Source organism: Rhea pennata, chromosome 20, assembly GCF_028389875.1.
Source record: "Rhea pennata isolate bPtePen1 chromosome 20, bPtePen1.pri, whole genome shotgun sequence".
NCBI lineage: Eukaryota > Metazoa > Chordata > Aves > Rheiformes > Rheidae > Rhea > Rhea pennata.
The window spans coordinates 9,608,852-9,633,433 of record NC_084682.1 but is presented as its reverse complement, the minus strand read 5'-3'; the positions used below and the strand labels follow the sequence as shown (position 1 = coordinate 9,633,433).

The following is a 24,582-nucleotide window of genomic DNA, read 5'->3' as shown; positions in this document are numbered from 1 at the left end:
TGAAAACTCTGGCTTCAGAGACATGTCTCCAGAGCTGAATTTGATGGGACTTCTGCCGTAAGAACATAGACCAGCCTGAAAATCTGAATTCACAACCACCAACACTCGCCTGTCTACACAGGGAAGAAGAGTGGCCTGGAGAGGGGCTCAGCCAACTGAGCCCTGGCTGTGCTTGGACACACTCTGTGCCTTGGTTTCCCCATCTGTACAACACAAATTTTGTTATTGAAGCCCTTTATAAGGCCTGTTGGAGATCTACTGATGCAAAGTGACCTAGGTGTCCTAATGATCTACATATTATTATTATTGTTAAAGGCATTCGATTTTGATCCAAAGTCAGAGGGAGCCCTTCCAGGTGGAAGTTTCAAACTGGGTTTTCAGCCCAAGTCCTGTTTCAAGAATATTGCAAGCCCAACCTTACTGCCCGTTTTGGCCTCTGTGGCATGGGGCAAGCTGTGGCGAGGCCCTGTTTCTGGGCACTGGGTCGAGGGCTCGTCCGCCCCATGGTCATCTCCGTGTGCAGCACTGGGGGGAGGGGGCTTGTGTCCTTCCATTTCCCCAGCATGAGCTTGATGGGGGATGGGACACCATCCAACCTTACAAACTGTTGCATGCCCCCAAAGCTTGTGTTTACGTTCTCAAACAAAAACTGCGTGTTCACTTCTGTAATACTTTTATGCAAACTGTTTTTTTTTTTTTTTTTTTTTGTTTTTTTTTGTGGGGTGGGGTGGGGAGTATCCATAGAAGTTGTCAAGGGCTCCATATCAACCATATTTAGAAGAACAAACAGGGTAAGATGTGAATATTTCCCTAGTTACTGAAACCTTTGACCTTGCACTCTCGAGCAGTGCAGGACTTTCTAGACCTCTTGCACCTGGCTCGAACTGTAGGTGCAATGAAAGGGAAAAAAAAAAGAAGAAGAATAAAAAAAGGGGCGGTCACTTCCAAATATTTGGAGATCAGAAATTTAAAAAAGAAAGAAAAAAAGAAAGAAAAGGAAAGGAAAAAAGCACAGGGCGCGGGGTGGGCGGCGCTGCGGGGCGGTGCAGCGGGGCGGCGCGGTGCAGCGCGGACTACAGCGCCCGGCGTGCGGCGCGGCGCGGCGCAGGCGCGCCGGGCCGGGCCGGGCCGGGCCGGGCTTGAGTGGCAAGTTGTTTGTTACAGTGTAGCCCCAGCTGCCCGGCGCTCGGGCCCCGGCCCCGGCTCCCTGCCCGCGCCGCGCCGCGCCGCGCCGGCCGCCGCCAACTTCGGCACCTTCCCGCGCCCCCACCCCGCCCCCGGGGCGAGGACGACGACGACGAGGAGGAGGAGACGGGAAAAAGGCACCGAGCGTAGCAGCCCCCCTCCCCCTCCCCATTCAAAAACACAAAATAACCCCCGGGGATAGATGAACTACAAATGAGAAAGAGGAAAAGATGGAACTGCACATCCTAGAGCACCGGCTCCGCGTGGCCAGCATAGCCAAGGAGAGCATCCAGCTGTTCACCTATGGATTAATCAAACTTGCCTTCCTCTCCTCCAAGACGAGGTAGGTGCCGGCGGCGGGGGGTGGCAGCACGGGGGCAGGGCGCTGGGGTGGGGGAGCACCCCCCGTTGCAATGGGGCAGGGCGCTGGGGTGGGGGAGCACCCCCCCCGTTGCAAGGGGACAGGGCGCTGGGGGTGGGGGAGCACCCCCCCGTTGCAAGGGGACAGGGCGCTGGGGGTGGGGAGGGAGAGCACCCCCCCTTTGCAAGGGGGCAGGGCGCTGGAGTAGGGGGGAGCACCCCCTTTGCAAGGGGACAGAGTGCCGGAGTGTGGGGGGGAGCACCCCCCCCCCTGCAAGGGGACAGGGTGCTAAGACGAGGGGGAGCAACCCCCCTCGCACAGGGGCAGGGTGCTGGAGTTGGGGAGGGAGCACCCCCTTTGCAAGGGGGTAGGACTCTGGGGTGGGGGGGCACCGTCCTTCCTGCAAAGGTGGCTGGGTGCTGGGGTGAAGGGCACCCTCCCCCCTGCTCGGGGGGGGAAGAGCACCCTCCTTGCAAGGGGGCAGGACGCTGGGGCACGCCTCCTGGCTGCAGAGGGGCAGAGCGCTCGGGTGGGAGGGGAGCACCCCACTTCGCGAAAGGGCTGAAGGTTGGGGGGGAGCACCCCCCCTTGCAAGGGAGCAGGGCGCTAAGGGGGGGGGGGCACCCTTCTTGCTGCACGGAGACAGGATTTGCGCGGGGCGGGGGGTGAAGCCTGAGAGATGGCGATGGAGGGGCAGCCGCGGAGTTTGCACACACACCCCCCATTTGCGACGCTGTAGATACCCCCCCCCCCCCCCCCCCAGGTACCTCCACCGGGTGCTTGGCCGCCCCCCACCCCCCCCGGGCACCGCAGCGGGGCTGCACGGAACAGGTGGGGGGGGCATGGCCGGGGGGGGGGCATGGCCCGGGGGGGCCGGGCCGGCTGCGGGGCGAGCGCCCGACAACAAAGGCAACGGCGGCAGGGGGAGGAGGAGGAGGAGGAGGAGGAGGGTTTCTTCCTCCCCCCCCCCCCCCCCGGTGTTGTTGCTTGCAGCACTTATTAAAAAAAGCAAATCGTCTAAACGCGTGTGTTAAAAGGTGCTTTCCCAGCCCTGGGAGGGGAGGGGGGCACACATCGCGCTCCGTGCGCTTTAAAATACTGTGTTATTTTTCCAAGACCAAAAAAATTGGAAGGCACTGCGAAGAATTTTTTTTTCTTTAGGGAGAAAGAACAACAACAACAACAAAAAAAAAAGGGCTCTGGCCGGGTTACCGGGTGGCTGAGATGTGCCTAGGCCTTTCGGAGCGAAAACAACTTGAATTGCAAATGCGTCTTCTGTGACTTCGGTTGCCTTGTTGACTTTGTGGGTCTATTCAGAAAGAGGAATGGGAATGTAAATAATATAAGTCCAACTCGTCTTGTTTTTCCAGCCTGATAATTAGTATCTCGGTTTTCTCTCTGGATTTGGCTCAGCTAGAATTTCGGTGCGAAGACGGGGCATTTCCTTTGGCAGCAGGAAAATAATGAATAGACAATAAATTTGCTTTTTATTTCTTGGATTGTTTTATTCCGATCGGCGTTGCAGCCCTCTCTCTCCGATAATGCTTTCGGATGAATGGAGCTGTTTGTGTTGTAATTTGATTACAGTCCCTTATCTTGCAGTTAAACTTCATGCGTTGAAATTTCACTCTGATTTGGGGCTCGTCCCATTTGGCTCGCTGCTGACGCTGGTTGCAGTGTAATGGATCTCAGCACCTTGTTTACCGCTCTCCCTGCATGCTCAACAGGCTGTTAAAGGCTCTTAAATCTTAAAATTCTATTTTTTCACATATTCTTTCATTACTTAGTGAAAGCGGTTGCTGATTTGAGGTGGAGGGGTGCTAAACAGGACATTTTCTTTCCCAGTGCTTAAAATGTCAGTATTAATGTCAGCAATGAAATCTTTAAATCTGTACCTTCTGATGTATAGACAGGTTTTGGGGTGTATGGGTTTTGATTTTGGGGTGTTTTTTATTTTGTGGGGTTTTTTTTTATTTTAGTTCAGGAACTGTCCAGTTGTCTTTTTGCTTCACGTGACGTATCTCCCCCTCTCACCCCCTCCCAAAGGCTGGGCGGTCGGGGGCAGATGAGGGTGGCACCATGTGTCCTTTGCGCTGGGCTGTGACGCCTCGTCCGCCGCTGGGTACGGCGCTGGCCGGTCCGGCGTTGCCGCTGTTCCCTGCGGTACCTGGCCCTTCCCATGCCCAGCGTTGTCGATGGCATTTCTGGTGGCTTCGTGGCATCTTGCCTGTTGGGGTCAAAAACTCGCTTTGTGGAAAGTTTTTGTTTGGCATGGGAAGCTTCTCCTTCTTTCCTTTCTGCTTGTGGTGGAGTTTTTGTTGCCAGTAGGGATGTAGGGGCGAGAAGGGGATCCTTGTTCGTGCCATTTCAGGACAGTTGACAGTACCCAAGCGTTGCTTTCTGTTAAGTGCTTTTACATGTTGTGGGACAAATAAGGTCCCTGCCCCACTGGCCTTCTGCTCTGGTGGACACCATGCAGATGAGAAAGGTGAAGGCCTCTGGGAGACATAACTATGGATTTGTGAACGTGCTCTTTCCTCTCCCTCCTTCTTTAAGAAATGAATGTGCCCAGGAAATGATTATTTGGGTGTAAGGCAGATGTCCCCTCCCTACCCACCCCATCTGAGATGGACCAGGTGGAGGATGATGGGGGAAGATGGCCCTCAGCCTGCTAATCTTCTCCGCTGAGATAACAAAGATGCCAGTTGCTTTTACCAGCTATGTTTTTTCCAGGTGAGACCTCAGACAGTTTTTACCTGTGCTGCAAGGCTGCCGGTAAGAAATAAGAATTTGTGGGACAGATGTGCACCAGAGAGGTGGCAATGACATCATTGTTGCCTTAACGTTAGCAATGCAGGAAACGCTGCAATTTTACATGAGGCTCTTCCTTCGGAGGAGCTATCTGGGAGGATTTGAATCTTGTTCACGTTCCCATACGCTGGGGAAAAAGGCTGGAACAATTTTTAAATCTTGTACGTTTTTCTTAATCCTCTTGGGAAGGAAAAGTAACAAATCTCCCTCTTCTTAGTTGGCCTTTTGCCACTTAGCCTGCCCTTATTCGTGCCATGAGTCTTTTAATTTAGCTTCTGTTACAATAGCAGTATTTTTTTTTGAACAAAGAGCAGCAATTTTGGAGCTATTCCGATGGCCAGAAGCAAGAAAGCAGTTAACGAGGTGAAGAGGTGAGACCAACGGTGAATAAAACGGTGGGCTGAGCAGCACTGAAAGAAAAACACTGCTAATAACTTTAAAGTTATGCGTGAGTTAATTTATGCAAAGTTGCCTTAAGACAGGTAGTCTGGTAATAAATAATAGTGAAGCTCCTGAGCAGTTGCACTGAGCAGTGATGCTCTGCTTGTGTAAGTAAGTGCAGACCTATTGATTTGAACCGTGCTCTGCCAGGCACCCTAGCAGAAAATCAGTTCCGTGTAATTTCTAGTTGCACGCTGCAGATTTGCACATCTCATCATCTTGCTGCTGCGCTCCTTGTCGTCCTGCTGCTTTACCGACTGCACTGGCTCGGCAGATCCTTGGTGGCAAGGACCTTTGCTTACTCCGAAGGTGCGCGGTGTGTTTGCAGGTGCACGAATAAGGACTGCAGCCTGGTTTTAACATTGTGTCTTTTTCCTTTTGTAAATGTTAGTTATCTGGGGTGGGGAATGGTGCTGGTCTGTGAACTACCACCTTCAGCTAGCTGTGTACTGCCACAAAAAGCCCAACGTCCCTCCCGCCAGAACTAAGTGTCTCCGATTTCCGCTTCCTCGGTCAGCCTTAAACTATCTCTTGCTGTTGGGTGATATGCCACAAATGACCCAAATGACCTGTTTGAGGATTTGATAGACACGCTAACATGCTGCTATACTCCTGTCTTGGATTTTTATTCTTGCTTGCTGAACAGTTTTAACTACATCTCCCTTTAGTGCCTCGGGATTAAACCTGACTGGAGCGGGAGGAAGGATAGTTGTGAGTCTTGGGTAACGCTTCCAGCGAGCCACCAGTGCATGCACTAGAGAGGGGAGGTGAGCCTGACCTTGTCTTTTGAGTGTATATAAAAATATATATATAGCTGAGTTTAAGTCCTGGAGAATAAAGTGGGGTCAGGGGTCTCCCAAGCCCTGTATCTGTATAATGTGATTATCCTTTGCTTGCTGGTTTCTGACTAACGCTGTGGTAGACCCTTGAACATCTGCAGTCAATGAGTTAACAAGTAACCTTTGCTTTCTCAGGTCCTGTGCATAATGTAAAAATTTGGTGGTAAACAGGGAAATAAACTAGCTAAGGGAGAAAGGTATCCTTTAAATTCCAAGGACATAAAGTTATAATTGGGCTGGAGAGGTTAGTTGTTCGCTGGTCTGTGCAGTTAAAATAATTGTAGGTCATGGATGTAGCATGGCAAATTTTAAAATCTTTAATTGAGAACTTTCCAGGGCTGTTTGCTTTGAGTTGGCCCTGGTTATTCCTAGGTGCTGAAGAGGAAGAACAGGCTCCTGTAGGCGAGGATGGGAGCTTCATCACAGAGGTGGCCCAGGCAGCCCTTTCAAAGCAGCTTTCAGCTTGGTTCCTTCTCCAAGGAGCTCTTTTCGAGGTGTGTTGGTGACCTCTAGCAGACTTGTGAGCACTTTGCAAGGTGGCCCATTTGGCGCTGGGCACGAGCGGGGCTCTTCCCCGCAATGCCGGAGCGGCTGTGAGAGCCGGACTGGACCTTGTCCTGCTGCTGGTCCCGTGGCAGCTCCAAGGGAGCATATCCTACAGCGAAGACAGGCTGAGAAATGTTCGTTCTACTTAAAATGTAAACAGAAGCAAATGAGGATAAACCGTACTGGATTTTCTGCAATCTTGCAGTAAAGGGCGAAGCTAGGCTTGTTATCGCTGCTAACTTTGCGATGGTATTTTTGGTAACCTCTCTCTTTTGGTTGGTAATAATTGACACCTCTGCTTATACACAGTGTGTTGTTGCTATTAATATAAGTGTTTCTTGTTCTCTGATCACTTGTTTACTGTCTAGGAGTCCTGCAACTGGAGAGACTGTGATAAAAGGTCTATTTTGGATTTCAGAGCACAATAGGACAAACAAGTTCTTAAAATGTATCTGCACATCATTTGAGGACATTCAGGAGATCAGTGGTCCGTTGCTTTTGGAATAAACTTAAGCAAATGAGTGTCATTTATCCTTTCTGATGAAACAGTGACTGGTCTGCAACGCTGGGTGATCTTCTGGCAAAGACAAGTTTCTATCATTGTTAAAACCTTTTTTTTTTCTTATGTCCTAGTAAGACCTACTAGATAAAGGCTTTTGCAGGTTATAGGGCAGTGTTTACACGTTGTTCATGTTTTTCTTCTGGTGTGACAAACAATTCTATGCCCCTTGGTTGGGGGGAATGTGAAGGGGGTGCAGTATCAGAGGTGTAGGGACTTCTTTTTCTGTTTGGCTTATTGTCCATCTGTTCAGGAAGGAGGTGAGTGCTCATGTCCAGACCCCCTGAGGGGCTGGAGATACAGGTAACCTGATGGCTAAAACCTTTTGCCTGTCCTTCTCTGAGGTGCTGTGCCCCTGGATTTGTGTTCCCATGTGCACGTATGGTGCTGAATGTGCCCCTGGATATTCAGGACTGGTAAGAGCTGATGAGAATAGGTGAAAAAGAATGGAATAAATGTTACTTATTTGGGCCTAATGAAGGACATAAGCGCTTTGATTGTGAATATTGTCAATCCATGCTTAGGACTGCTCGGTGCTCCAACTGCTGCTGCACCCGCAACTGCAGGGACCTTCTTCCGTATTTTAATATACAGAGGCTTGGAAAGAGCAGGTTTCTTTCCTGATGGTCTCCTGTTGTTTATCTTTAAGCGCTTAGAAACCAAATGGGATTCAAGAGGTGGAACAAAGGCACTGGATCAATCCCACGGCATAATGCCAGGGAGCAATGTGTTGCTGGAGAAACGTTGGTTTAGATGTCGGTCATTGTTTCAGGACTGCTTGTTTTTTAAGATCTTTTTCCCTCTCTGAACTTGGACATTTGCCTTTTAAATAAATAAATACCTGGCTCTAGCTTGAAGTGAGATGGTGGTTATTCCTTATTTACCATGCAAAACTGTTCCTATCTATTGGCAGAGCTGTTGCGTAGACATAATGCATCATCTGGGGATGAGGTACGAAATCAGTGGTGTAAAGGCAATGCTGGTGCCCACTGACGTTGAACTGAGAAATAAAAAAGGGGGGAAAATACTTATCTTTTGCCATGTAACTCAGTGAAACACCCTTCAAGTGTACATTTATTTATTATGTTACTTCAGATGAAAGTTGATATTTAAGTGAAAAATCTGGCCTTAATTAGCTCCTAGACGGCTCTTTCTGCAAGTTTGGATGCTCTGACGTTTTGGCAGGAGAGCAATAGTACTGCAGGTCTGTTAAGGAAAAGTATGACTTTTGGACATTTGTCGTCATGACGCAAAGCTTGAGCTGTTCATTAATGCGACAGTTTGAATCCACAAGCTATTCCTTCCACCGAGCTATAAGTTAAATTGGGCCCTGTTAGATGACAGGGACTATTTGATAGTACCCTGTTTGTGCTCCGTATATATGTAAATCTTTCCGCTTAATTCAGCTGTTTGTGTGTGTGTTTGAATGCACGTGTTGGACACACTAACTTATTTGTGCATTACACAACTCCTTAATCATCCTGCATGTTTCAATGTTTTAATATATTTGTACAAGGGCTACAATTTCTTCTCTCTCTTTTTTTTTTTTCCTTTTTGGGGGGGTGGGGGTAGGAAATGGTGCAGGTATGTTCTTTTGCTTATTGCCAGAGCCGACGTAAGCTCCGGCTCTGGTCTGCTGAGAGCTGAAGGCTGGCGAAAGAGGAGCGATACGCGAGGAGCCGACTCCAGCCGTCCCAGTTCAGCAGCGCCGGAGCCAAGCCTGTAGTTCGCAGTTATTTCAACCTGAAAAGATCTCTCCTCCTCCCCTCGTTCCCTGAGCTTAGCTTGGTTTTGCGTGCTAACTCTAAGATACAGTTATTAAGAGAGAAACCAGTTAATGGACAAAATGTTTTACTGTGGCGTGAAAGAGCTAAAGATCAGTTAGGCTTTTTTTGTGTGTGTGTGACTGCATGATCCCCTGCTCGTTTCACACTGACTGTACAAAGTTTTACTCTGCTGACCGTGGTATCAGAGGCTCTGATTTTGTTTTTGTGGTCTCGTGTATAATAAACATTTTGTACTGGTTGATAAAGTTTTTATTTTTACATCCAAAAAAAGCAGCAAATGGCTGAACATCCTTACCAACCAGAATTGTCTTCCTTACTTTGGTCCATTAAATATGCTTAACTAGAGTTTAAAATACAAAGTCTCTTTCTGAACTGCAGCCTGCTTGAGAGGGCTCCCAGCAGCACTGCTAAGACACCAGGTTCACGGTTTAGCACCTGGAGAAGTGGTGAGTTCAATGGCAAACCGTCCGTTAACCTTTGGGGGGCTCCTGAGATGCTGTTTTTCAGCGATGTCTCAGTGGGCCGAGTGGTGTGGCGTTTTAAAGAATCCTTTCCAGTCCATTTAATTTTCCCTAATACGATGGAATAGATGTCTCTAAGATACCGTGCTACCTCTCGGCCAGTACCTGTGGGGAGATGTAGGCTGTTATTGCTGGTAGGCTGTCCTTGACCCAAATTCCTGTGATACGAGTTGTTTATGAATAGGAGCCCAACCATTATGTCAGTGGGAACGTGTGTTTGATCAAGGTGTGACAGTGAAGAAAATGTTCTTTTTTGTTATCTGCAAAGTTGTGGTGTCCGCGCTGCTGCAGAGGATGCTAGAGAGGTCATAAGATGCTGCGAGCCGTGACACTCGAAGGTTGCCTTTTAGTCTAAATTAAGTCTTACATAAAGTATTCAAATAGGTGAATTAAAAAAAGATGCTGGGGGAATTTCTGAAGATGGGAGGGGAAACCTTACAAGTTTTGACATGGGTTGAGCAGTTAAGACGTAGGTGTGAGTCTCCTTCCCTGTCTCTCTGTTCTGGGTTTTCAGAAATATTATATTGCAGAGAATCTAGGTAGTGATATACACTGATTTTCTGTGGTTAAAAGATCAGTGTTCAACCCTCTATTATGCCACAGGTAAGTCCTGTTTTACGGGGCGAGTTGGTTGAAGTCAACAAGTCGGAGACCTTGACCAAAATGGCCCGTGTTCGTCGTCTTTCACATTTGTAGTTTTTATTTTTCTTCCTGAATAAAGATTGACTCTCCTCCGTTGATCACATTTAAAGCACTCTCTTGAAAATAAATGTCGTCTTGGCAGAAGGAAAAAAAGGTTATTCTTAATAATAATAAGGATAGACTCTGTATGCATCTGAGCAGCTGTATACATTAACATAGACTTACTCAGCCTTTATGCTTTTTTAGAAAATGATGGATGACTTATTTATTACATGATTAATCTTTTAGCTGTGATCTTTTTCAGGATGCTTTTGGGTGGAAATTGAAATGTGATTATAACATGGAAAACAAGCTTTTTCATTTACTGCATTTTTTTAAACTAAGAAACAATGTTGTGTGTGCTGAATACTTAGAAAAAATTATCTGAGCCTATTTTGCATTTACAACTAACCAGTTTAGTATGATCTGTACTTAGTGAAACAAACTGATGGTGACTTAAGCCCATGCTTGTCAAGACATTAGAGCTACTGATCTCAGCCTCCCACACCTCCTTCTTGTTCGCAAACTGGAAGGAAAAAACAAGTTTACTTGCTTTTTTAAAGTTCCTAATTTGTTTCTCAACCTGGAGTGAACTAGCGATCATCGTAAACTAAACTGAGTAATTTGAAATGAAATATTCTGTCTCCTTGCGGAAGATGCTATTGCTGTCAAAATCTGGCTTCTTGCGTAAATGGACCAGTTCCAGTTGCTTTGTCACTGATTTCTCCTCAATTGACTTGTTAAATTTTCTTTGGAGTTTCAGCAGCAAACGTGGTTCTTTTGAGTCTTAATTCTTATATGAATTATTTTCAGTATATCTTGACTTATTTGAATTATTTTCTGTGCATCAGGATTGCCGTCACTCCAGAAATGACTTCAGATAGCTTTAAATCAGATCTACTGAAGCTGAAATGTGCTTTCCTTGTTTTCGTGTCCAAACTCCTTGACCGTACAACAGGAGTGTTAAAATTAACCCATCTCTTGCCACTGAGGGTATAAATATAGAGCAGATTCTGGTATACCCTGAAACATTTTGCGTTGCATGTTCTTAACTGTTTGACATTTCTGTATGCCCTTCAGAGTGTATATGTGCATGGGCTGTCTGCTTCTGCCTAGCTTGCAAGGGGTGAAACCATGCCCCAGTGGCACCTCCTCTCTTGAGTCCACCACCGGTTTTAGAGTGGTCAGTGCCTGCTTTCCCACAGTGCGTGGTGAAAATGTTTTGCAATACTTACCTTTTATGGGCTATGGGGACACAAATTGAGATGGATGATTGTTTTTGTTAAGTGGCCTTTTTTTTTTTAAAGGCAAAACTCATCAGTGTAGACTGTCTATAAAGATTTCTGTGCAAAGGAAATTAATAGATCCTTTTGGCATATGAAATGGATTTTGGGCTGCCGACACTGTAAGCAACGTAATGGTAGTTACAGATGTACAGAACAACTGCATTCCTAGAGAACAGAGCATTATTTTCAACATGGGGATTTTTTTTGTTGTTGTTGTTTACTGGATTTTTTAAGAGTCTCTGGCATACAGGTGTCATAGTATTTTGATAGCTGCCAGGAACCACTTTATTAGACTAGAATAAAGAGTGCAGAAGAGGTTAGCAAGAATTCAGCTTGACCAAAGCCAGCTTTATGGTTACTTTGAGGGGGGCGAGGAGGAAGGGAGGAAAGGTGCCAAAGGCCAAGGTTGGCCTGGTGAAAGAGGGTGGATATCTGACAACAACGCGGGAGCCTCAGGCAGGACTTTGATGACGTTGTAGTGCAGTCTGAGCCTTGGTGTGTTGCACTCGCTCTAAGCCTGGTATTGTGTCATCTTCACAAAATAAAAAATCTTCCTAGAATGGTTGAGGTTGAAAAAGATCTTTGAAGATCATCTAGTCCAACCCTCCGCTCAAGGGAGAGTAAATTTGAGCAGGATACTGAGCATCTTGTCCAGTCAGATCTTGTACCTGACGCTGTGCGTGTGGCTTTACTCCTGTGCGTGTTGACAGTCTGTTGATCTTGCTGATGTGTTGTTGTGTTTGGTATCGCTTTCCATACAGCGTTATAATTTGTGATTTAATGTCTCATGTAAACAGGACAGACAGCTTTTTTTTTTGAATGCTAGAGTGAGATTATACAGCCTCTCAGCTTGTTTTGGAGAAAGAAATTGTCTGTATGGAGGAAAAACTGTCTACTATACTAATTATTGGTCCTTCAAGTTTCCATGTGAGCATTTCATGTAATCCTCACTGTTGACCGTAGTGAACCATAAAACCTAGCTGACGTTAGAGCAGCCTTGAGGCTCCTCTAACTTAAACCAGAAGCCACAAAATTCCGTTGCTGGATGAGAACAAGGCTGGCCGTGGGAAAGGGCAGGTGCTCACCTCGGTGCAGATGGCTGAATTTCCATTTGCAAGGGGTTAGGTGGATGTAGAAGCTTAATGAAGTCACCTCTACCCTGACTGACTACATAGGAGCTTTATTTACGTCCTTGCTGTAGCTGGGGGAAAGCATTCCAATGGAATCTAGTCCCAATATTACGTGTTTGAAGCTGTTCACGTACAGCATTGCGTGGTGGGTGCTGAATCCTTGTCGAAAGCCAGAAATACTTCTCCTTTGCACAGGGGTGTGAAATCGGCCTGGAGTGCCTAATGTGAGAGGACTTTGTGTGTCCTGTACCCCTTTGAAAGGCTTTGATGGTGCTTGGATTGTGATCTTGGGCAATAATTTAAATATGAAATGGTTCCAAAACAATATGGTTATCTGTTAGCTTTTAATGATCTTGTGAAGCAGTGGGTTTTGAATGCCTATCCCATTGTAAAGGTGATAATGACCTAATTATTAGGGAGAAAACAGGAAAAAAATGTCAGGAATAATAAATAGCATGTATGCATATGCATAAATGCTTTGTTTGAGTTTGTCCTTTTGAGATGTACGTGAGCATATGCTTTAAATTCATTTTTCTCCTATGTTTTCAGTGTTTTTTTGAGGCTTTAGACTAATACATCTTTGGCTGTTAATGCATGTTTGATAGCCTTCCATGGCATATTACTGCTGTTTTTCTCTTTTCAAGCTCCTGCTGACTAGAACGTAACCATGCATTTTTCTTACAGATTTTCAGATGGCCGCGGTGTTTAAAACAGTTAATGACGCTATCTTTAGGCATAGTCTCCGTTGGCTGAATAAGGGAGCGTGTAGTTAGAGGATCATAGCAAAGCAGTTGATGAAATTCCTGGCCCCAAGTCAACTGTTCCCACCTCCAGTGTTGTGGAGGTTGCTGTCAACTTGCTGAGTGTGATCCAAGTTCAGGGAGGGAGGGGGGAAAAAAAACCCTTTTAAAGCCAAATAATTTTGATAATCGATTGCAGTGGCACAGCTAAGGGATGGTTAATTTTAATGTTGGAGTAGAAATGATTGACTTTTTCACCTTTCCATGCTGCCCAGGAAGATGCTCAGATTATTAGGTCTCACTGTAGGATAGAAATAATTTCTTTATAAATATATGGGCTGTGGGGATGGGAATGGTCTTTGCTTTGTTCCAGCCTATAGGCTCATCCTGTGTGCTGCTAGTGTATTGTGAGTATTACATTTGCTCATTTTGTGTTTTTAATTCCAACTGTAACAATTTTTTCCCTTAGACTTGAGTTCTGTGTTTAAAAAAATCCCAATGACAGGAATAGAATGGATTCAAAATAGAGTGGTACTTTTCTCTTGGTTTGTTTAACCATATTACTGATTATACATTTCCTGCAGGATCAGCACAGAGAAAAGGACAAAGAAAGAATTTCATGGTGCTACTTAAATAAGTCTTACATAAAACAAAGTTTAAAATGAATTAGAACCTACCTTTAAGCACTTGTCAAATGTTCCTAGTGTCAGGTTTTCTTCCCGTTCGGTGTTCATTCTCTAGTACATCTAACGTGAGGTACACGGTAATATTTTCAGAATCACCTACGTCCCGCTTGGGGGAGGGGGAAGAAAAAGAAAAGACTTGGCACCCTGAGGCTCGTTGGACACCAGCGGGGCTCCAGCTCGGAAATGCCTGTTGCCGTGGGAGGGGAAGACACTTAGGGCTTTAAAAATTTTCCTTCCTGTAGTGACTAGCTGACCACCTTGCAGGACCAAAGCGTGGTATACAAAGCACCAAGGGGGAGGCTCGGTCCTGCGAAGATGGGGCTCTTGTTCTTGCCTCTCTCGCCGTAACCCCGCGGGTGCAGGGCTGCGCGTAGCTCTGTCTCTCCAGCCCCGCGTCCCTGCGAGGCGAGGAGGCGCTGCTGGGGGGGAACTGAGGCACGTAGGGGGTCAACACTCGTCTTGCAGAGCAGGTCTGCGGCGGGACCTCCAGCCCTGCACTGCCCGTGGAACTGCCTCTGCTCAGCAGGAGAGGTGAAAGCCTTCCCGTCCGTGCTCGTACCGGCCACATTAAATCCTTGTCGTGTAACTGCTGGCTGCGTGTTAAAATTTTTTCCTCCTCCTCTCCCCTCTTCTATTCCTAATTTTCCTAGGTTCGTTAGTGGTTGTGTGCTTTATTCTTTTTGGCTTATACCTTCTGATATTAGGGTTGAGAAACAACCATTTGGGCTTCTGGTAGTAACAGAGGTCTTCCTGAGAGTCAGAAAGCAAGCAGCTGGGAAGGTCCTTGTATATCTGCGTGGTTTTATATTTATGTATGTGTGTGTATATGGATGTGTGTGTATGTTGTGTATGTATATAGTTTGTGCAATATACACACGCTTGTGTGTATGTATGTGTCTATGCACACAGGCTTATGCTATATGCAGACACATGCACATGTATGTATATACATGTATAACATATATATACGTGCCTGTATGTGTCATTCCAAAGTCAGAGTGCTGTTGAAATGGAAATTCTCCCTGCGAGAAATGAGAGGAGAATGAGCTCCTGGTGAAAAAGGAAAACACGTTTTTGGGGGACTCTGACAGCAGCACTGCAGGACGGAGAGCGTTTCGCTTCCCGCTGTGCCTTGGGTGGTAGGTGCCGTGGTGGAGGCTGGACGCGAGGAACGCGCTGCCAGCCGGCTGCGGGCCGGGCGCTGCGACGCCGGAGGCTCCCGGGACAGTAGCAGACAGCCGAGCTGCCAGCGGGGCGGCTGCGTGGATGAGTGTAATCATGCCCTGCTCGGCTTTCAAGGAAATCACAGTTCACGCGCTGGCTCGCTCGTGATAGCGATGCGTTGTTTGGCTTAATAACTTACCGGCTCTCCGGTCGCTGTCACCGTTCCCTGCTAATCGTTCTGCTCCCTTGTCGTCCCAAAGCGAACTGAGCACCTGTCACGTCACCTACAGAACCGGCAAATTGAGTGCACTGTAATTATTTTTTTAAGCCAGCAGGTTCAATATTGCCCACCTTTTTTGTTCTGTTGCTTTGTCATTATCTTTATTGTATGCGGTTCTCTCCGCGTGCTTTTTTTTCATGTCAAGTTAAAAGCTGAGTCTTGAAGGGACATTGTCAAATTGTTGCTCTTTCCCCCCCACCCCCTCCTTCCCATTTGTAGGATCTTTGTTAAAATGCTGCTCTTGATGGTGGTAACTGCTGGGGAGCAGAAACTGCAATCACTTTTCTTTATGAGCATTTGTTTTTCATAAAGCATTTGCAGGGGGTGGTTTTCTTTGATGCTCATCTATAGTACCTAGACTCCTGCAAATCACTAGTAAACATAGCCTGACCGTGGCCCTCTGCAGTAGCAAAGAGTGATTATCTCTGTTACACAAATGTGGAATTTAGACACAGAAAAATTGCCTGGTTTACCTGCAGGCACGCAGGGAGCCAGAGGGAGGAGGAGGAAGAGGGGGACCTACAGATGTCCACGACTAAGGGTCCACAGGTAGACAAATAGCTTTTACTAAACCATACAGCTAAATCTATTCTTTAAATGTGTAGATGGAAGGCTAAAACTTCCTATCTCAAGACCAACCGTGTGCTGCAGTGACATATCTATAGCTTGAAGAGAGGTAGCTCGGATAAATCCAGCACTGTAGCCATAGAAGTTGTGTTGATTAAATGACCACCTGCTTACTTGGATGGACTTCTGTAGCTGGTGGTGGTCTGGGCTGCTGTGGAGATGGGAGCTGGTTCTTCCCACGCCATCACCGTGAGGGTCGGCTCTCGCAGGCCAAACAACACCTAGTCACATGAAGTCTGGTGACACGGCTTCATCTGCTAACCTTTAGATGGAAGATCCTTGGATAGTGCAAAACATCAAAGCTTCTCCTGGTCATGAGCATGCGAGTTGCCCGTGGGATGCTGCAGGCCTGCTCTGAGTCATGCAGGCAGCCATACTGTAGTATCTCCTGGTCTCCAGGTTTGTGCTAACAGCAGAGTGAGCTATTTTTATTAGACCAAAGGAGATACGTGGGAATTGAATGAAACCAGAACATCCCAGTGTTTTTTTCATTTGTTTAGGGCATTCACTTTGATCTCACCTCTCTTGTCTCTGTCATGGCTTGGAAAAGATGGTTGTATCTCAGAGTTGGTGATGGCTGAAACTAAAAATAGGAGGGAGCCTTCTGCTGCAAGACTTATTGCCTGCCATGTCTGTGTTGTCTGCTGAGGTGTCATCTTTCGTTGTGTTTTGAGGAGATTCTGGTTGACTCTGATATCTCTGAACTGCGTGAGAAAACATTTGGCTATGCTTATGCTTGTCGATTAATGGCTTATTCTTTTAACTGAATTGACATAGGTGTCTGCATCTAGTGTTGAAAAAATTAGGTCTGGCTTCTGCTAATAAATGGGAAAAATCAGTTTATTTCAAAATAGCGGTCTCTGCAGAGACTTAGCTTTGCATGCACTTCAAATGAATAAGCTATTTCTGGCGACCAGATGAGAGAAAAATGCTGAGTAGGTATGTCTTGTCCCCTCCTCAAGATCAAGATTTGTAATAAGAAAATAGTGAAGCTTACAGATATGGCTTTTTCTTTTCTATGGGAATGTTTCCCACTTCTCCAGGGGTTTGCTGCCTTGCTTTCCAAACAACTGAACATTGTTTAAGTAGTTTTTTACTGCAAAAACTCATAGTTTAGTGCTGCACTTGCTCTAGGGCCAACAAATGGCATTAGGCCCCAACTGGCTGTACCAGTTAACTACAGTGTACTGAGCTGAAAAGCATTCCCAGGTAAAAAATAGAAATCATCAGTTTAAACTGGAGATCGTAAAACCTAATGTGAAGTAATGCCTACGTGTGCTTTAAAACAACATAACCACTGCATAACAGGTCACCTTCCTGTTTCCATTGCAGTATAGTTGATTTTATAGTTAGGCTTGACCAGAGTTTTTTCTTGCAAAAGATATTTCTTTCTTTATCATGTCTACCTAAACAAGAGTGAGAAGTTCACCTGAAGGGATGTTTTTGCAAGTTTATTCATGCAAATAAGATGTCAGTAGGCTTGAGATTTCTGGGAAAATAAACCTTTATTCTGGGTGTAGCATGCATTAGGGTCCTTGGATTAATTCATGTTGTATTAAAGCCAGCTCTTAATTATTTTTGGATGAATGATGTAGATGGTAAAGTTGCTGTACAAAGAGAGTAGGACCATTCTGTTTGGATATGGGTCAGGCAGACTGAGAGCAGTATGTTTGATCGTGTTTCCAGTACTCTCGCCTTGTTGCTCTGCAGCGCCAGCGTGTTTTGAAACCATGATACATTGTGGCTAGCGTGAAGGTGCTGATACTCCACGTGAAGTGGAGTTCACTTTACGCTGTGCTGTTCAGCCTCTTCCCCTTTTATCACTGTCCTTGTGCTGCGAGATTATCTGTTCAGTGGTAGTGTGCTGACAAAATAAACTGTGCTGGCACTGAGCTCTAATTTCAGAGACCGGCCCTTCACCAGGGTCTTGATAGAAAATGGTATAAAGAAACAATTTTATTCCCTGGGCTTGAAAATACCAGTTAAGAGTTTAACTAGTCCAGGACTACCTTTGACTTGGAGTCTGGCCAAATAGGTTTTTGGCTTTTGTTTAAGATGCAGATGTTCTCTTCAATACCTCATCTTCAATAGATGTTCTCATAGATGCTTAGTTTACAGCTGCTGTTCCTACTCAGAAGTAGAAGATAATGTTTCGCACTGAGAATAGTCTATGTGGCCACGAAGCATCTCTCATATCTCCAGGCAAGAGTTGGTGCTGTGTTGAGAGAGGGAGGGTGCTCGGAGGGAAGAGTGTTGGGCTTAACCAAGAGTCTAGGAGAACTTGTGTACAAGTTTTATGATCAACTTTGTTTTAAAAATTCGGGGGAACATCTCTACACATCTGTCACTCAGGGAAGAAGTTTACCTATCTACTACTGGATGCTGGTCACAGTAGTTCTGACCTCAGACCTCTTTCGTTTAGACCAGAAAAGACTAAAGTTTGTTAGTATTGAAACAATCACAGGTAAATCATGCTGCAATTACTTTTTCTCTTCACTAGATCTACATTGTGTTTATAATTTAGGAATCACATTCAGTCCTTTCAGCAGGTACCTTGTATGGGCCTATTACGGCTGGCACTGAAACAGGCTGATTTCAATCAGGATGATAGTCTTATTCAAGGAAGATGTTAACAGGAGCAAGCCTTGATACTGAGTGGGTTTGGTAGGCTTGGAGCAAGCTAGGCCCATGTAACAGGAGAAGTCTTCACTCCCTAGAAAGCAATAACCATCTTGGCATTAATATAATGGAAAAGATGGACTTTGTCCCTGTCTTTTGATAGATTCAGGTGTTATTTTCTTGCTCCGGCACCTTTATGGCTCTTTGTGGTCCTGCCTACTGTTTACACAGCTTGAGGATGAAGCTTTATGCATCAACTAAAACTCCACAGCAGCTGCAGCTTTACTTTTTCTGACCCCAGATGAATCTGAAGTTTGTCTCACAGAAATACAGTGAATTTTGATGACTCTTAGGATGGGTCATCAGTGATTGGCTTGGAAATTGTGGTATGCTATTGGATTTCTATTGCGGAGAAAGCTTGTCTTGGTTTTAACCGTAAAGATAGCTGATGTTTTACTGTTTATTAATCTAAGCAGAAAAGTATTACTGTGACATTGTGTGACCTGATTCCCATGAAAAACAACTGCCTTTCCCGAGAAGAGAATGGCCTGGCACTGTAGCTTCCCCAGGAAACCTGTCAAAGCTGCTTCACCTTGGCCTCTCTCCTTCCTTATGCGCAACACAGCCGTTAAACTAGTAGCTGACTCCAGTACTGAATCTACAGTCTAGATTTATTACCTCCCTAGGCTCGCACAGCTGCAGGAGTTGAAGCAACAGGTCTGTAAAGCCATTTTTAGAATTGTTACCTGTGGATTTGTATAACCAAAGGTACCTCCTGAAATGTTTGCATCTGTGGAGCAGCCTTCCTGTTCCGCAGGTGACAGGCTGGGAACGTTTTTCCATGTGGCATCATGAAGGAAACATTAATGTTATGTTCATTACATTTTTTTCTCACAGTTAAGCTTCAGCAAATTGGCGAACGTCATGGCCACGTCCAGAATTGCAACGTGGCAGGGAGACTGACTTTAGCCAAAGGCATCTGACGTTCTGGTTACTTGATGCATTGGTGGCTTTCTCAAAACCCTGTAATGTCCTCTGACTATTTTTCTTCAGGGTTAACCTGTTTTTCTTGGTCTAGATTGTTGATTGCTAAATAATGACATCCTTCATGAAAACAATTTCTTCTGCATAAAAAAGATGCACCATGGCCTGTTTTTCTCTGTGGGCTCGTATCAGAATTTGTTCTTCTTGTTTTAGATTGTGCTGGTGTCTTATTAAGAGTCCAGACTGCTTGGAGATTTAGGGGTTGCGTGTTTGTTTTCAGCAAAGGATTCGAATCTCTCCATTGACAGTTTGGCTTCAGCTCTCCGCCTTTTGCAGTCATCTACAAGTACTGCACCGGCGACCCATCAATCTGTCGCGTAAGACAAGCAATGAGTGACATGACTTGTTCCAACATACTATAACTGCTCTACTTGCTCCCTCAAGCCCTGTAAAGTCTTGTTGTGTCACTGTGCATGGGAGGGTGTTGTATACGTTTTCTTTGTTGGGCGTTCTCTGTTTGAATTCTTTCTCGTCTATGCCTCGGACCTTGGAGGGATTTGGTTCTTCCGAAGAAGGGCTGTTGTAGAGAAATGCCACTTAGGCTCCGCTTTTTTTCTGGAGCAGTGAGGTTCGTCTGAGGGGGCTTAGCAAACTCTTGGGTGCAGAGACTGTTTGTGCAAGAGACTCGAGCGCAGGATGGAAGATGCTGGGGTAGAGATGATGGGACAGCGGGCAGCATGAATACTGGAGCTGGGCCAGCTTGTTACAGGCTTGAAATGGGGATTACTAGATCTTTTTTTTTTTCAGCCTGTTTTGCAGAAAGTCAACTATAACTACAAAGTCTGCCTCTTTTCTATTTTTTTTCACTAGAAATCATCTCTTTTCTTGATCTTTTTCTTTGCTCTTTCTCCTCTCTTTAGTCTGCACAAGTGGAATTCCTGCAGAATTCCCAGTGGAGCGGCTGACCCCAGTGTTGCTGGCACATGATGCTCGAGCAGGAGCCGAGCCACAGCTGTTTCATAGTTTCCAGCACAGGCTTCTTGCACGGAGCTAGCAGGAGATTCCCGAGTTAAGTGTCACAAGGGCAGTGTGTCCTCTTGCTGGATCAAAGTCCGGTCATGTGCACAAGGGCCAAGCGCAGCAGAAGGCTGCATGCGGTCAGAGAGGCCGAGAGTGGTGACGCCGTGCTGGTGGCAGTGCCTGTCCGGTGAGCACAGACCCAGGAACCTGGGTTCCTGGCTCCAGTTTTTAGCTCAGTAACAGTTCATTGCAAAGCCTTTTGCAAATCTTCCAGGCCTGATCCTGCACAGGTAGAGGCCCTCAGTACAGTTCTTCTGTTTTTTCTTTGGGGATTTAGGATCAGCTTCTTAAACGCTGGCTGTTTTGGGTTTTTTTTTTCTTTTTTTTTCTCCCCCTTACTCTGCAGACCTGTGAGAATGAAAATTGCCATCTTTGTGCAGAAAATATGATAATTTGTAGATGTTTGTGAAGCAGTAGCATGGGCATCGCTGTGTGACGTGTGTGTGACCTGGCATCCGTAAAGGGGACTGATTGCTGTTATCAGCTGGGCTTTGGAGCATGCAGTTGCTGGCCTGTCTCATCAGAATACAATCTTACATGAGTATGGGGGGTAATGCTGGAAATGCCTCTGCACTGGGCTTGCCCCATGTCCAGATGGCAAGGTCAGTGTTGCATGGACCTTGCTCAGTTGCTCTGAATGCCAGGGTCGGTGCTGCCATTTCCTTCTCTCTTTATGTCCCTGGCTCAGCTAGAAATCCTGGCGTCCTCTGGCTGTTGATAAATTCAGAGAGCTGGAAATTAATGCCTGTGGTGATCCATGCTTTTACTGGCCTTGAATTAATTTCCTACCTTCTTGCAAAAGTGAACGGAGACGTTGGTTTTGTACGATACTCTTGCTTTAAGGCGATCTGAGCTGAAATCTTAAAATAAACCAAAGTGAGTGAAAAACTTGAGCATTTTCCTTTCCTCTCTCCCCAGTGAAGGAAATTATTGTCCTGCCCTTTACGAAAAGCCACTTCTGGGGGCCAAGAGTGCAAAAGACCCTGGCTGTAGTCAGAAGCTCGAAGGTGGCTTTTAGTTTGTTGTGAACTACATGCCTGTATATTTAAATCCACCCAGAGATCTGTTGGTTCCTCTCCAGCTATATAACTTTTATAACAGCCTTTGGCTGCATACGGGGCAATGGACCAGAGCTGCCCCCAGTGCTGGTGATTCCTGGTGCTCTCCGTGCATCCCCACCTGGAGCTGCTAAAGCCTCTGTAGCACCCCAGAGGGAACAGGCATGTCCCCAGGGACCCCCTGAGCACTAGTGTTGTGTCTACCTCTCCATGTTGTAACAAATGTCCCCCCCAAACGGTAACCGATGTCACCCTCCTGGGACAGTCACCTGGCAGTCCTACTTTGGAGCCTTTGTGTGCGCAGCAGGCTCCTGCTTTTTGGTGAGGTCCCCCTCATCGTGTTGCCTGGTGTTTAAATGCGCTTCCTGGTGCATTTTCTCATCCTCAAGGTGCAGGAGCCTCTTGCTTTGCTGCCCGCTCTCTCCCAGTGTCAAATGCTAGATCCCTCCTCAAGAGAGGCACTCGGAGCCTGGTCGCTGCTGCCCTGCTTGACGGCCCTTGGTGGCAAAGCATGGGACTCGGGACCAGTCAGCTCCCTCGTCTCGAGGGCTCAGCAGAAGATCTGAGCTTTCGGTTCTCTTCTCTCTTTGCTGTCAGAAAAACGGTCAGGAAAAATGGTTTTGCCCTGCTGTTTAGGTACTGCACTAGAGGAGAACCCAAAGATGGGCTTAATTGTAGCCTGGTGTTGACTAAGTTTTTGTGGACTTGATGTTTTCAGGGTTTTGACTAGAGTTTGCCCAGAAAGCTAAAGGAGGATGTTGGGCTCCTTTGTACACTTACAGCTTTGTTGCCATGATTCTTTACTGTGTTTTCAGCCATGAAGTGGTTTTTTTTTTTTTTTTTCATTTTATGTTCACTTCCTTTTGCTGACACTAGAGCGTCATGATTTAAGGCTTTGTTTTCAAGTTTGATATGAAGGCTAATTACTTCCTTCTTGCATCCTCTGAGCTTTTTTTAAAAAAAGTCTTTTTTTTTCTTTTATCTTTGCAAAAGAAAAAACCAAGAAAGATCCTTTTTGTTCACAAAAGTTCTGAAGTCCCTAGGTCTGAATTGACATTTTTCACTGAGCTAGCAACAAGGAAATATTAAGAGCTGAACTCCGGACTCCGTAGTTCTATTTGTGCGGACATGGATTTTTACTCAGTCGTTCATCCTCATTGTGTCTAATTGTGGGTTTACAATTCATCTTGCGGCTGGGTTCTTCTAGTAATTAGGGGTGCACTGGATATTAGATTTTTATTAAAAAAAAAAAAAAAAAAAGGCCAGCATATATCTGTCCTGTTCCAGCCCTTTAATTTGCTTTGATTATTCAAAGTCCTCTAGGTAGTTAAGCTGTGTTTTCTACCTGCTCTGTTTCCTCATATTCGTGTTTGTTTTAATTTGATAAGAGAGGGATAAACTACAGCAGGAAATTTAGAAGCGTTAGTACAAAAGCTCTCCATAACCCTGATCCGCTGGGTGCCTGGCTTCACGCACAGGAGTCGCTCCATTAAAATGTGTAATGAGGTATGTGATTAAGTAATGTGATAAATTGGGAATGCAAGTTGTCGGTAGGGAGCAGGGGGCTGTTCCCCAGCCCCTCGGCCGGCTGTCACCCCTCGTGCGGCAGCACATAGCCATGGGATTTGTTTGCATCCAAGTTCTGCTTGAGAGCTTTTCCAAAGTATGGAACAGAAGAAAAGTCCAGTGATTCCTTCTAAGCAGAGCTTTTTTTCTAAAGCCAGCTAAGTTCTGTAGCATATAATTAAGAATAACTTGCGCATGGGTGTCTCAACCATCTGCAGCATCTTGTACAGGTGCATTACAGTTCCTTAAATACTACACAGAGATACTAGCTTTCTGTAAGTGCTTAAGACTTTTTCAGCAAGGTACAGAAAAGATGTATTAAAAATAATAGTAATTCTGTCTGTGGTAGTGACTTGCGAACTTTGTAACCAGGGAAATTTATACAACCTAATCATGCCTGTGGCTGTTTTCATTGTAGGATTCTAGGCTTTAAAAATGCAAGGTGGATGGCTTGAAACATTTACACTTAGATCAACTATACATAGGCAATCAGTCCTCCAAAAACAGTGAAGCTGATTTTAAAATCTTAAGAATTTTTATTTTTAAAAAAAGTTATTTTTATTTGTGTTCCAATTTGAACCTTAGTAGTTACAACTGCATCATGTGTGCTTTTTTATCTGCCTCCTGTTCAGATCCCTAAAATGTATGTATTCTTGAGTTTCATGTGATTTATTTTTATATTCTGGAGTTTTAAGAAAATCCCTTATCAGGAGATCAGTGAGAATAAAACAACAGTGGCAACGCTGAATTGTATTCCAAGTGGAATCCCAAGTACAGTCATCTGCCCTTGACAAATGGAAGTTGGAAAACAAAAGAAAAGATAAGGAAATTACTTTTTTTTTTTTTTTTTTTGGCGTACATTTTATGTTTTAACTGTATCTCTAACTAAAGAATAGGCTCAGATCTGACTCAGTGATTGAGAGCCTGTTTGGAGCCTGTGTAGGACTTCTCGTATGACCCTCAGTCTGGGTTTGGGGAAGGGCAGGTCAATGTGGACGTTCCCAGCGCCGGGCTGCTTTGTTCAACCTCACCAGCCAGCACCATCTGGCAAACGATGCCACCATCATAAATTACATAGAGTCGATTGTGCTGGAGACAACATTTAAGCCTAGACCTGTGTGCAGGGATTTGGATGGAAATTCTTGTGGTTTAATGTTTAACCATCTTTTGCCATCAGATGCAGCGGGCTTGCTGGGCTGCTCCTCCACGTTGTGATGGTGACAGCTCTTTAGTTATTGCCCTGCACAATATGAGGGTAGAAGACGTGCAGCAAGCTGGCCGCCGGCCGGACTCCCGGCTCCTGTTCGGTGCCCATGGCCTGGGTGTGCCAGGCGCAAGGAGGCTGCTCGGGGCCCTCTGGGATGCAGCCAGCTATTCCGGGAGCAGCCTTACCGCCAGCTCTCAGTGGGGAGAGCTGCCAGAGCAGCGTTTCGTAGACAGCGAGTAAGCCACAGCACACCTGCGCGAGGTAGACGCCGGCTAGGTGCTCCCATTTCTGCAGTGACTCATCTCGATAGCCGAAAAAGCAGGCGGACAGGCCCCGTGATATAGGAAGGCTGGCTTTAGAAGGCGAGCTCTGTTTAAAAATACTGAGTAGGCATTTCTTTCTCTGATTAGCTCCTAGGCTTTCA

The 24,582-nt window shown here is 45.8% G+C and overlaps 1 protein-coding gene across 1 annotated transcript in view; it reads left to right on the top strand.

The window, feature by feature from the left end:
* Positions 1–1,196: 1,196 nt before the first annotated feature.
* Positions 1,197–24,582, top strand: part of CASTOR2 (cytosolic arginine sensor for mTORC1 subunit 2) — a 109,123-nt gene continuing 85,737 nt past the window's right edge. The window contains exon 1 of the mRNA XM_062592862.1: positions 1,197–1,528. Within this exon, the coding sequence (XP_062448846.1) occupies positions 1,416–1,528 (113 nt within the window). The 5' untranslated portion in view covers positions 1,197–1,415. The remainder of the gene's footprint in view (positions 1,529–24,582) is intronic.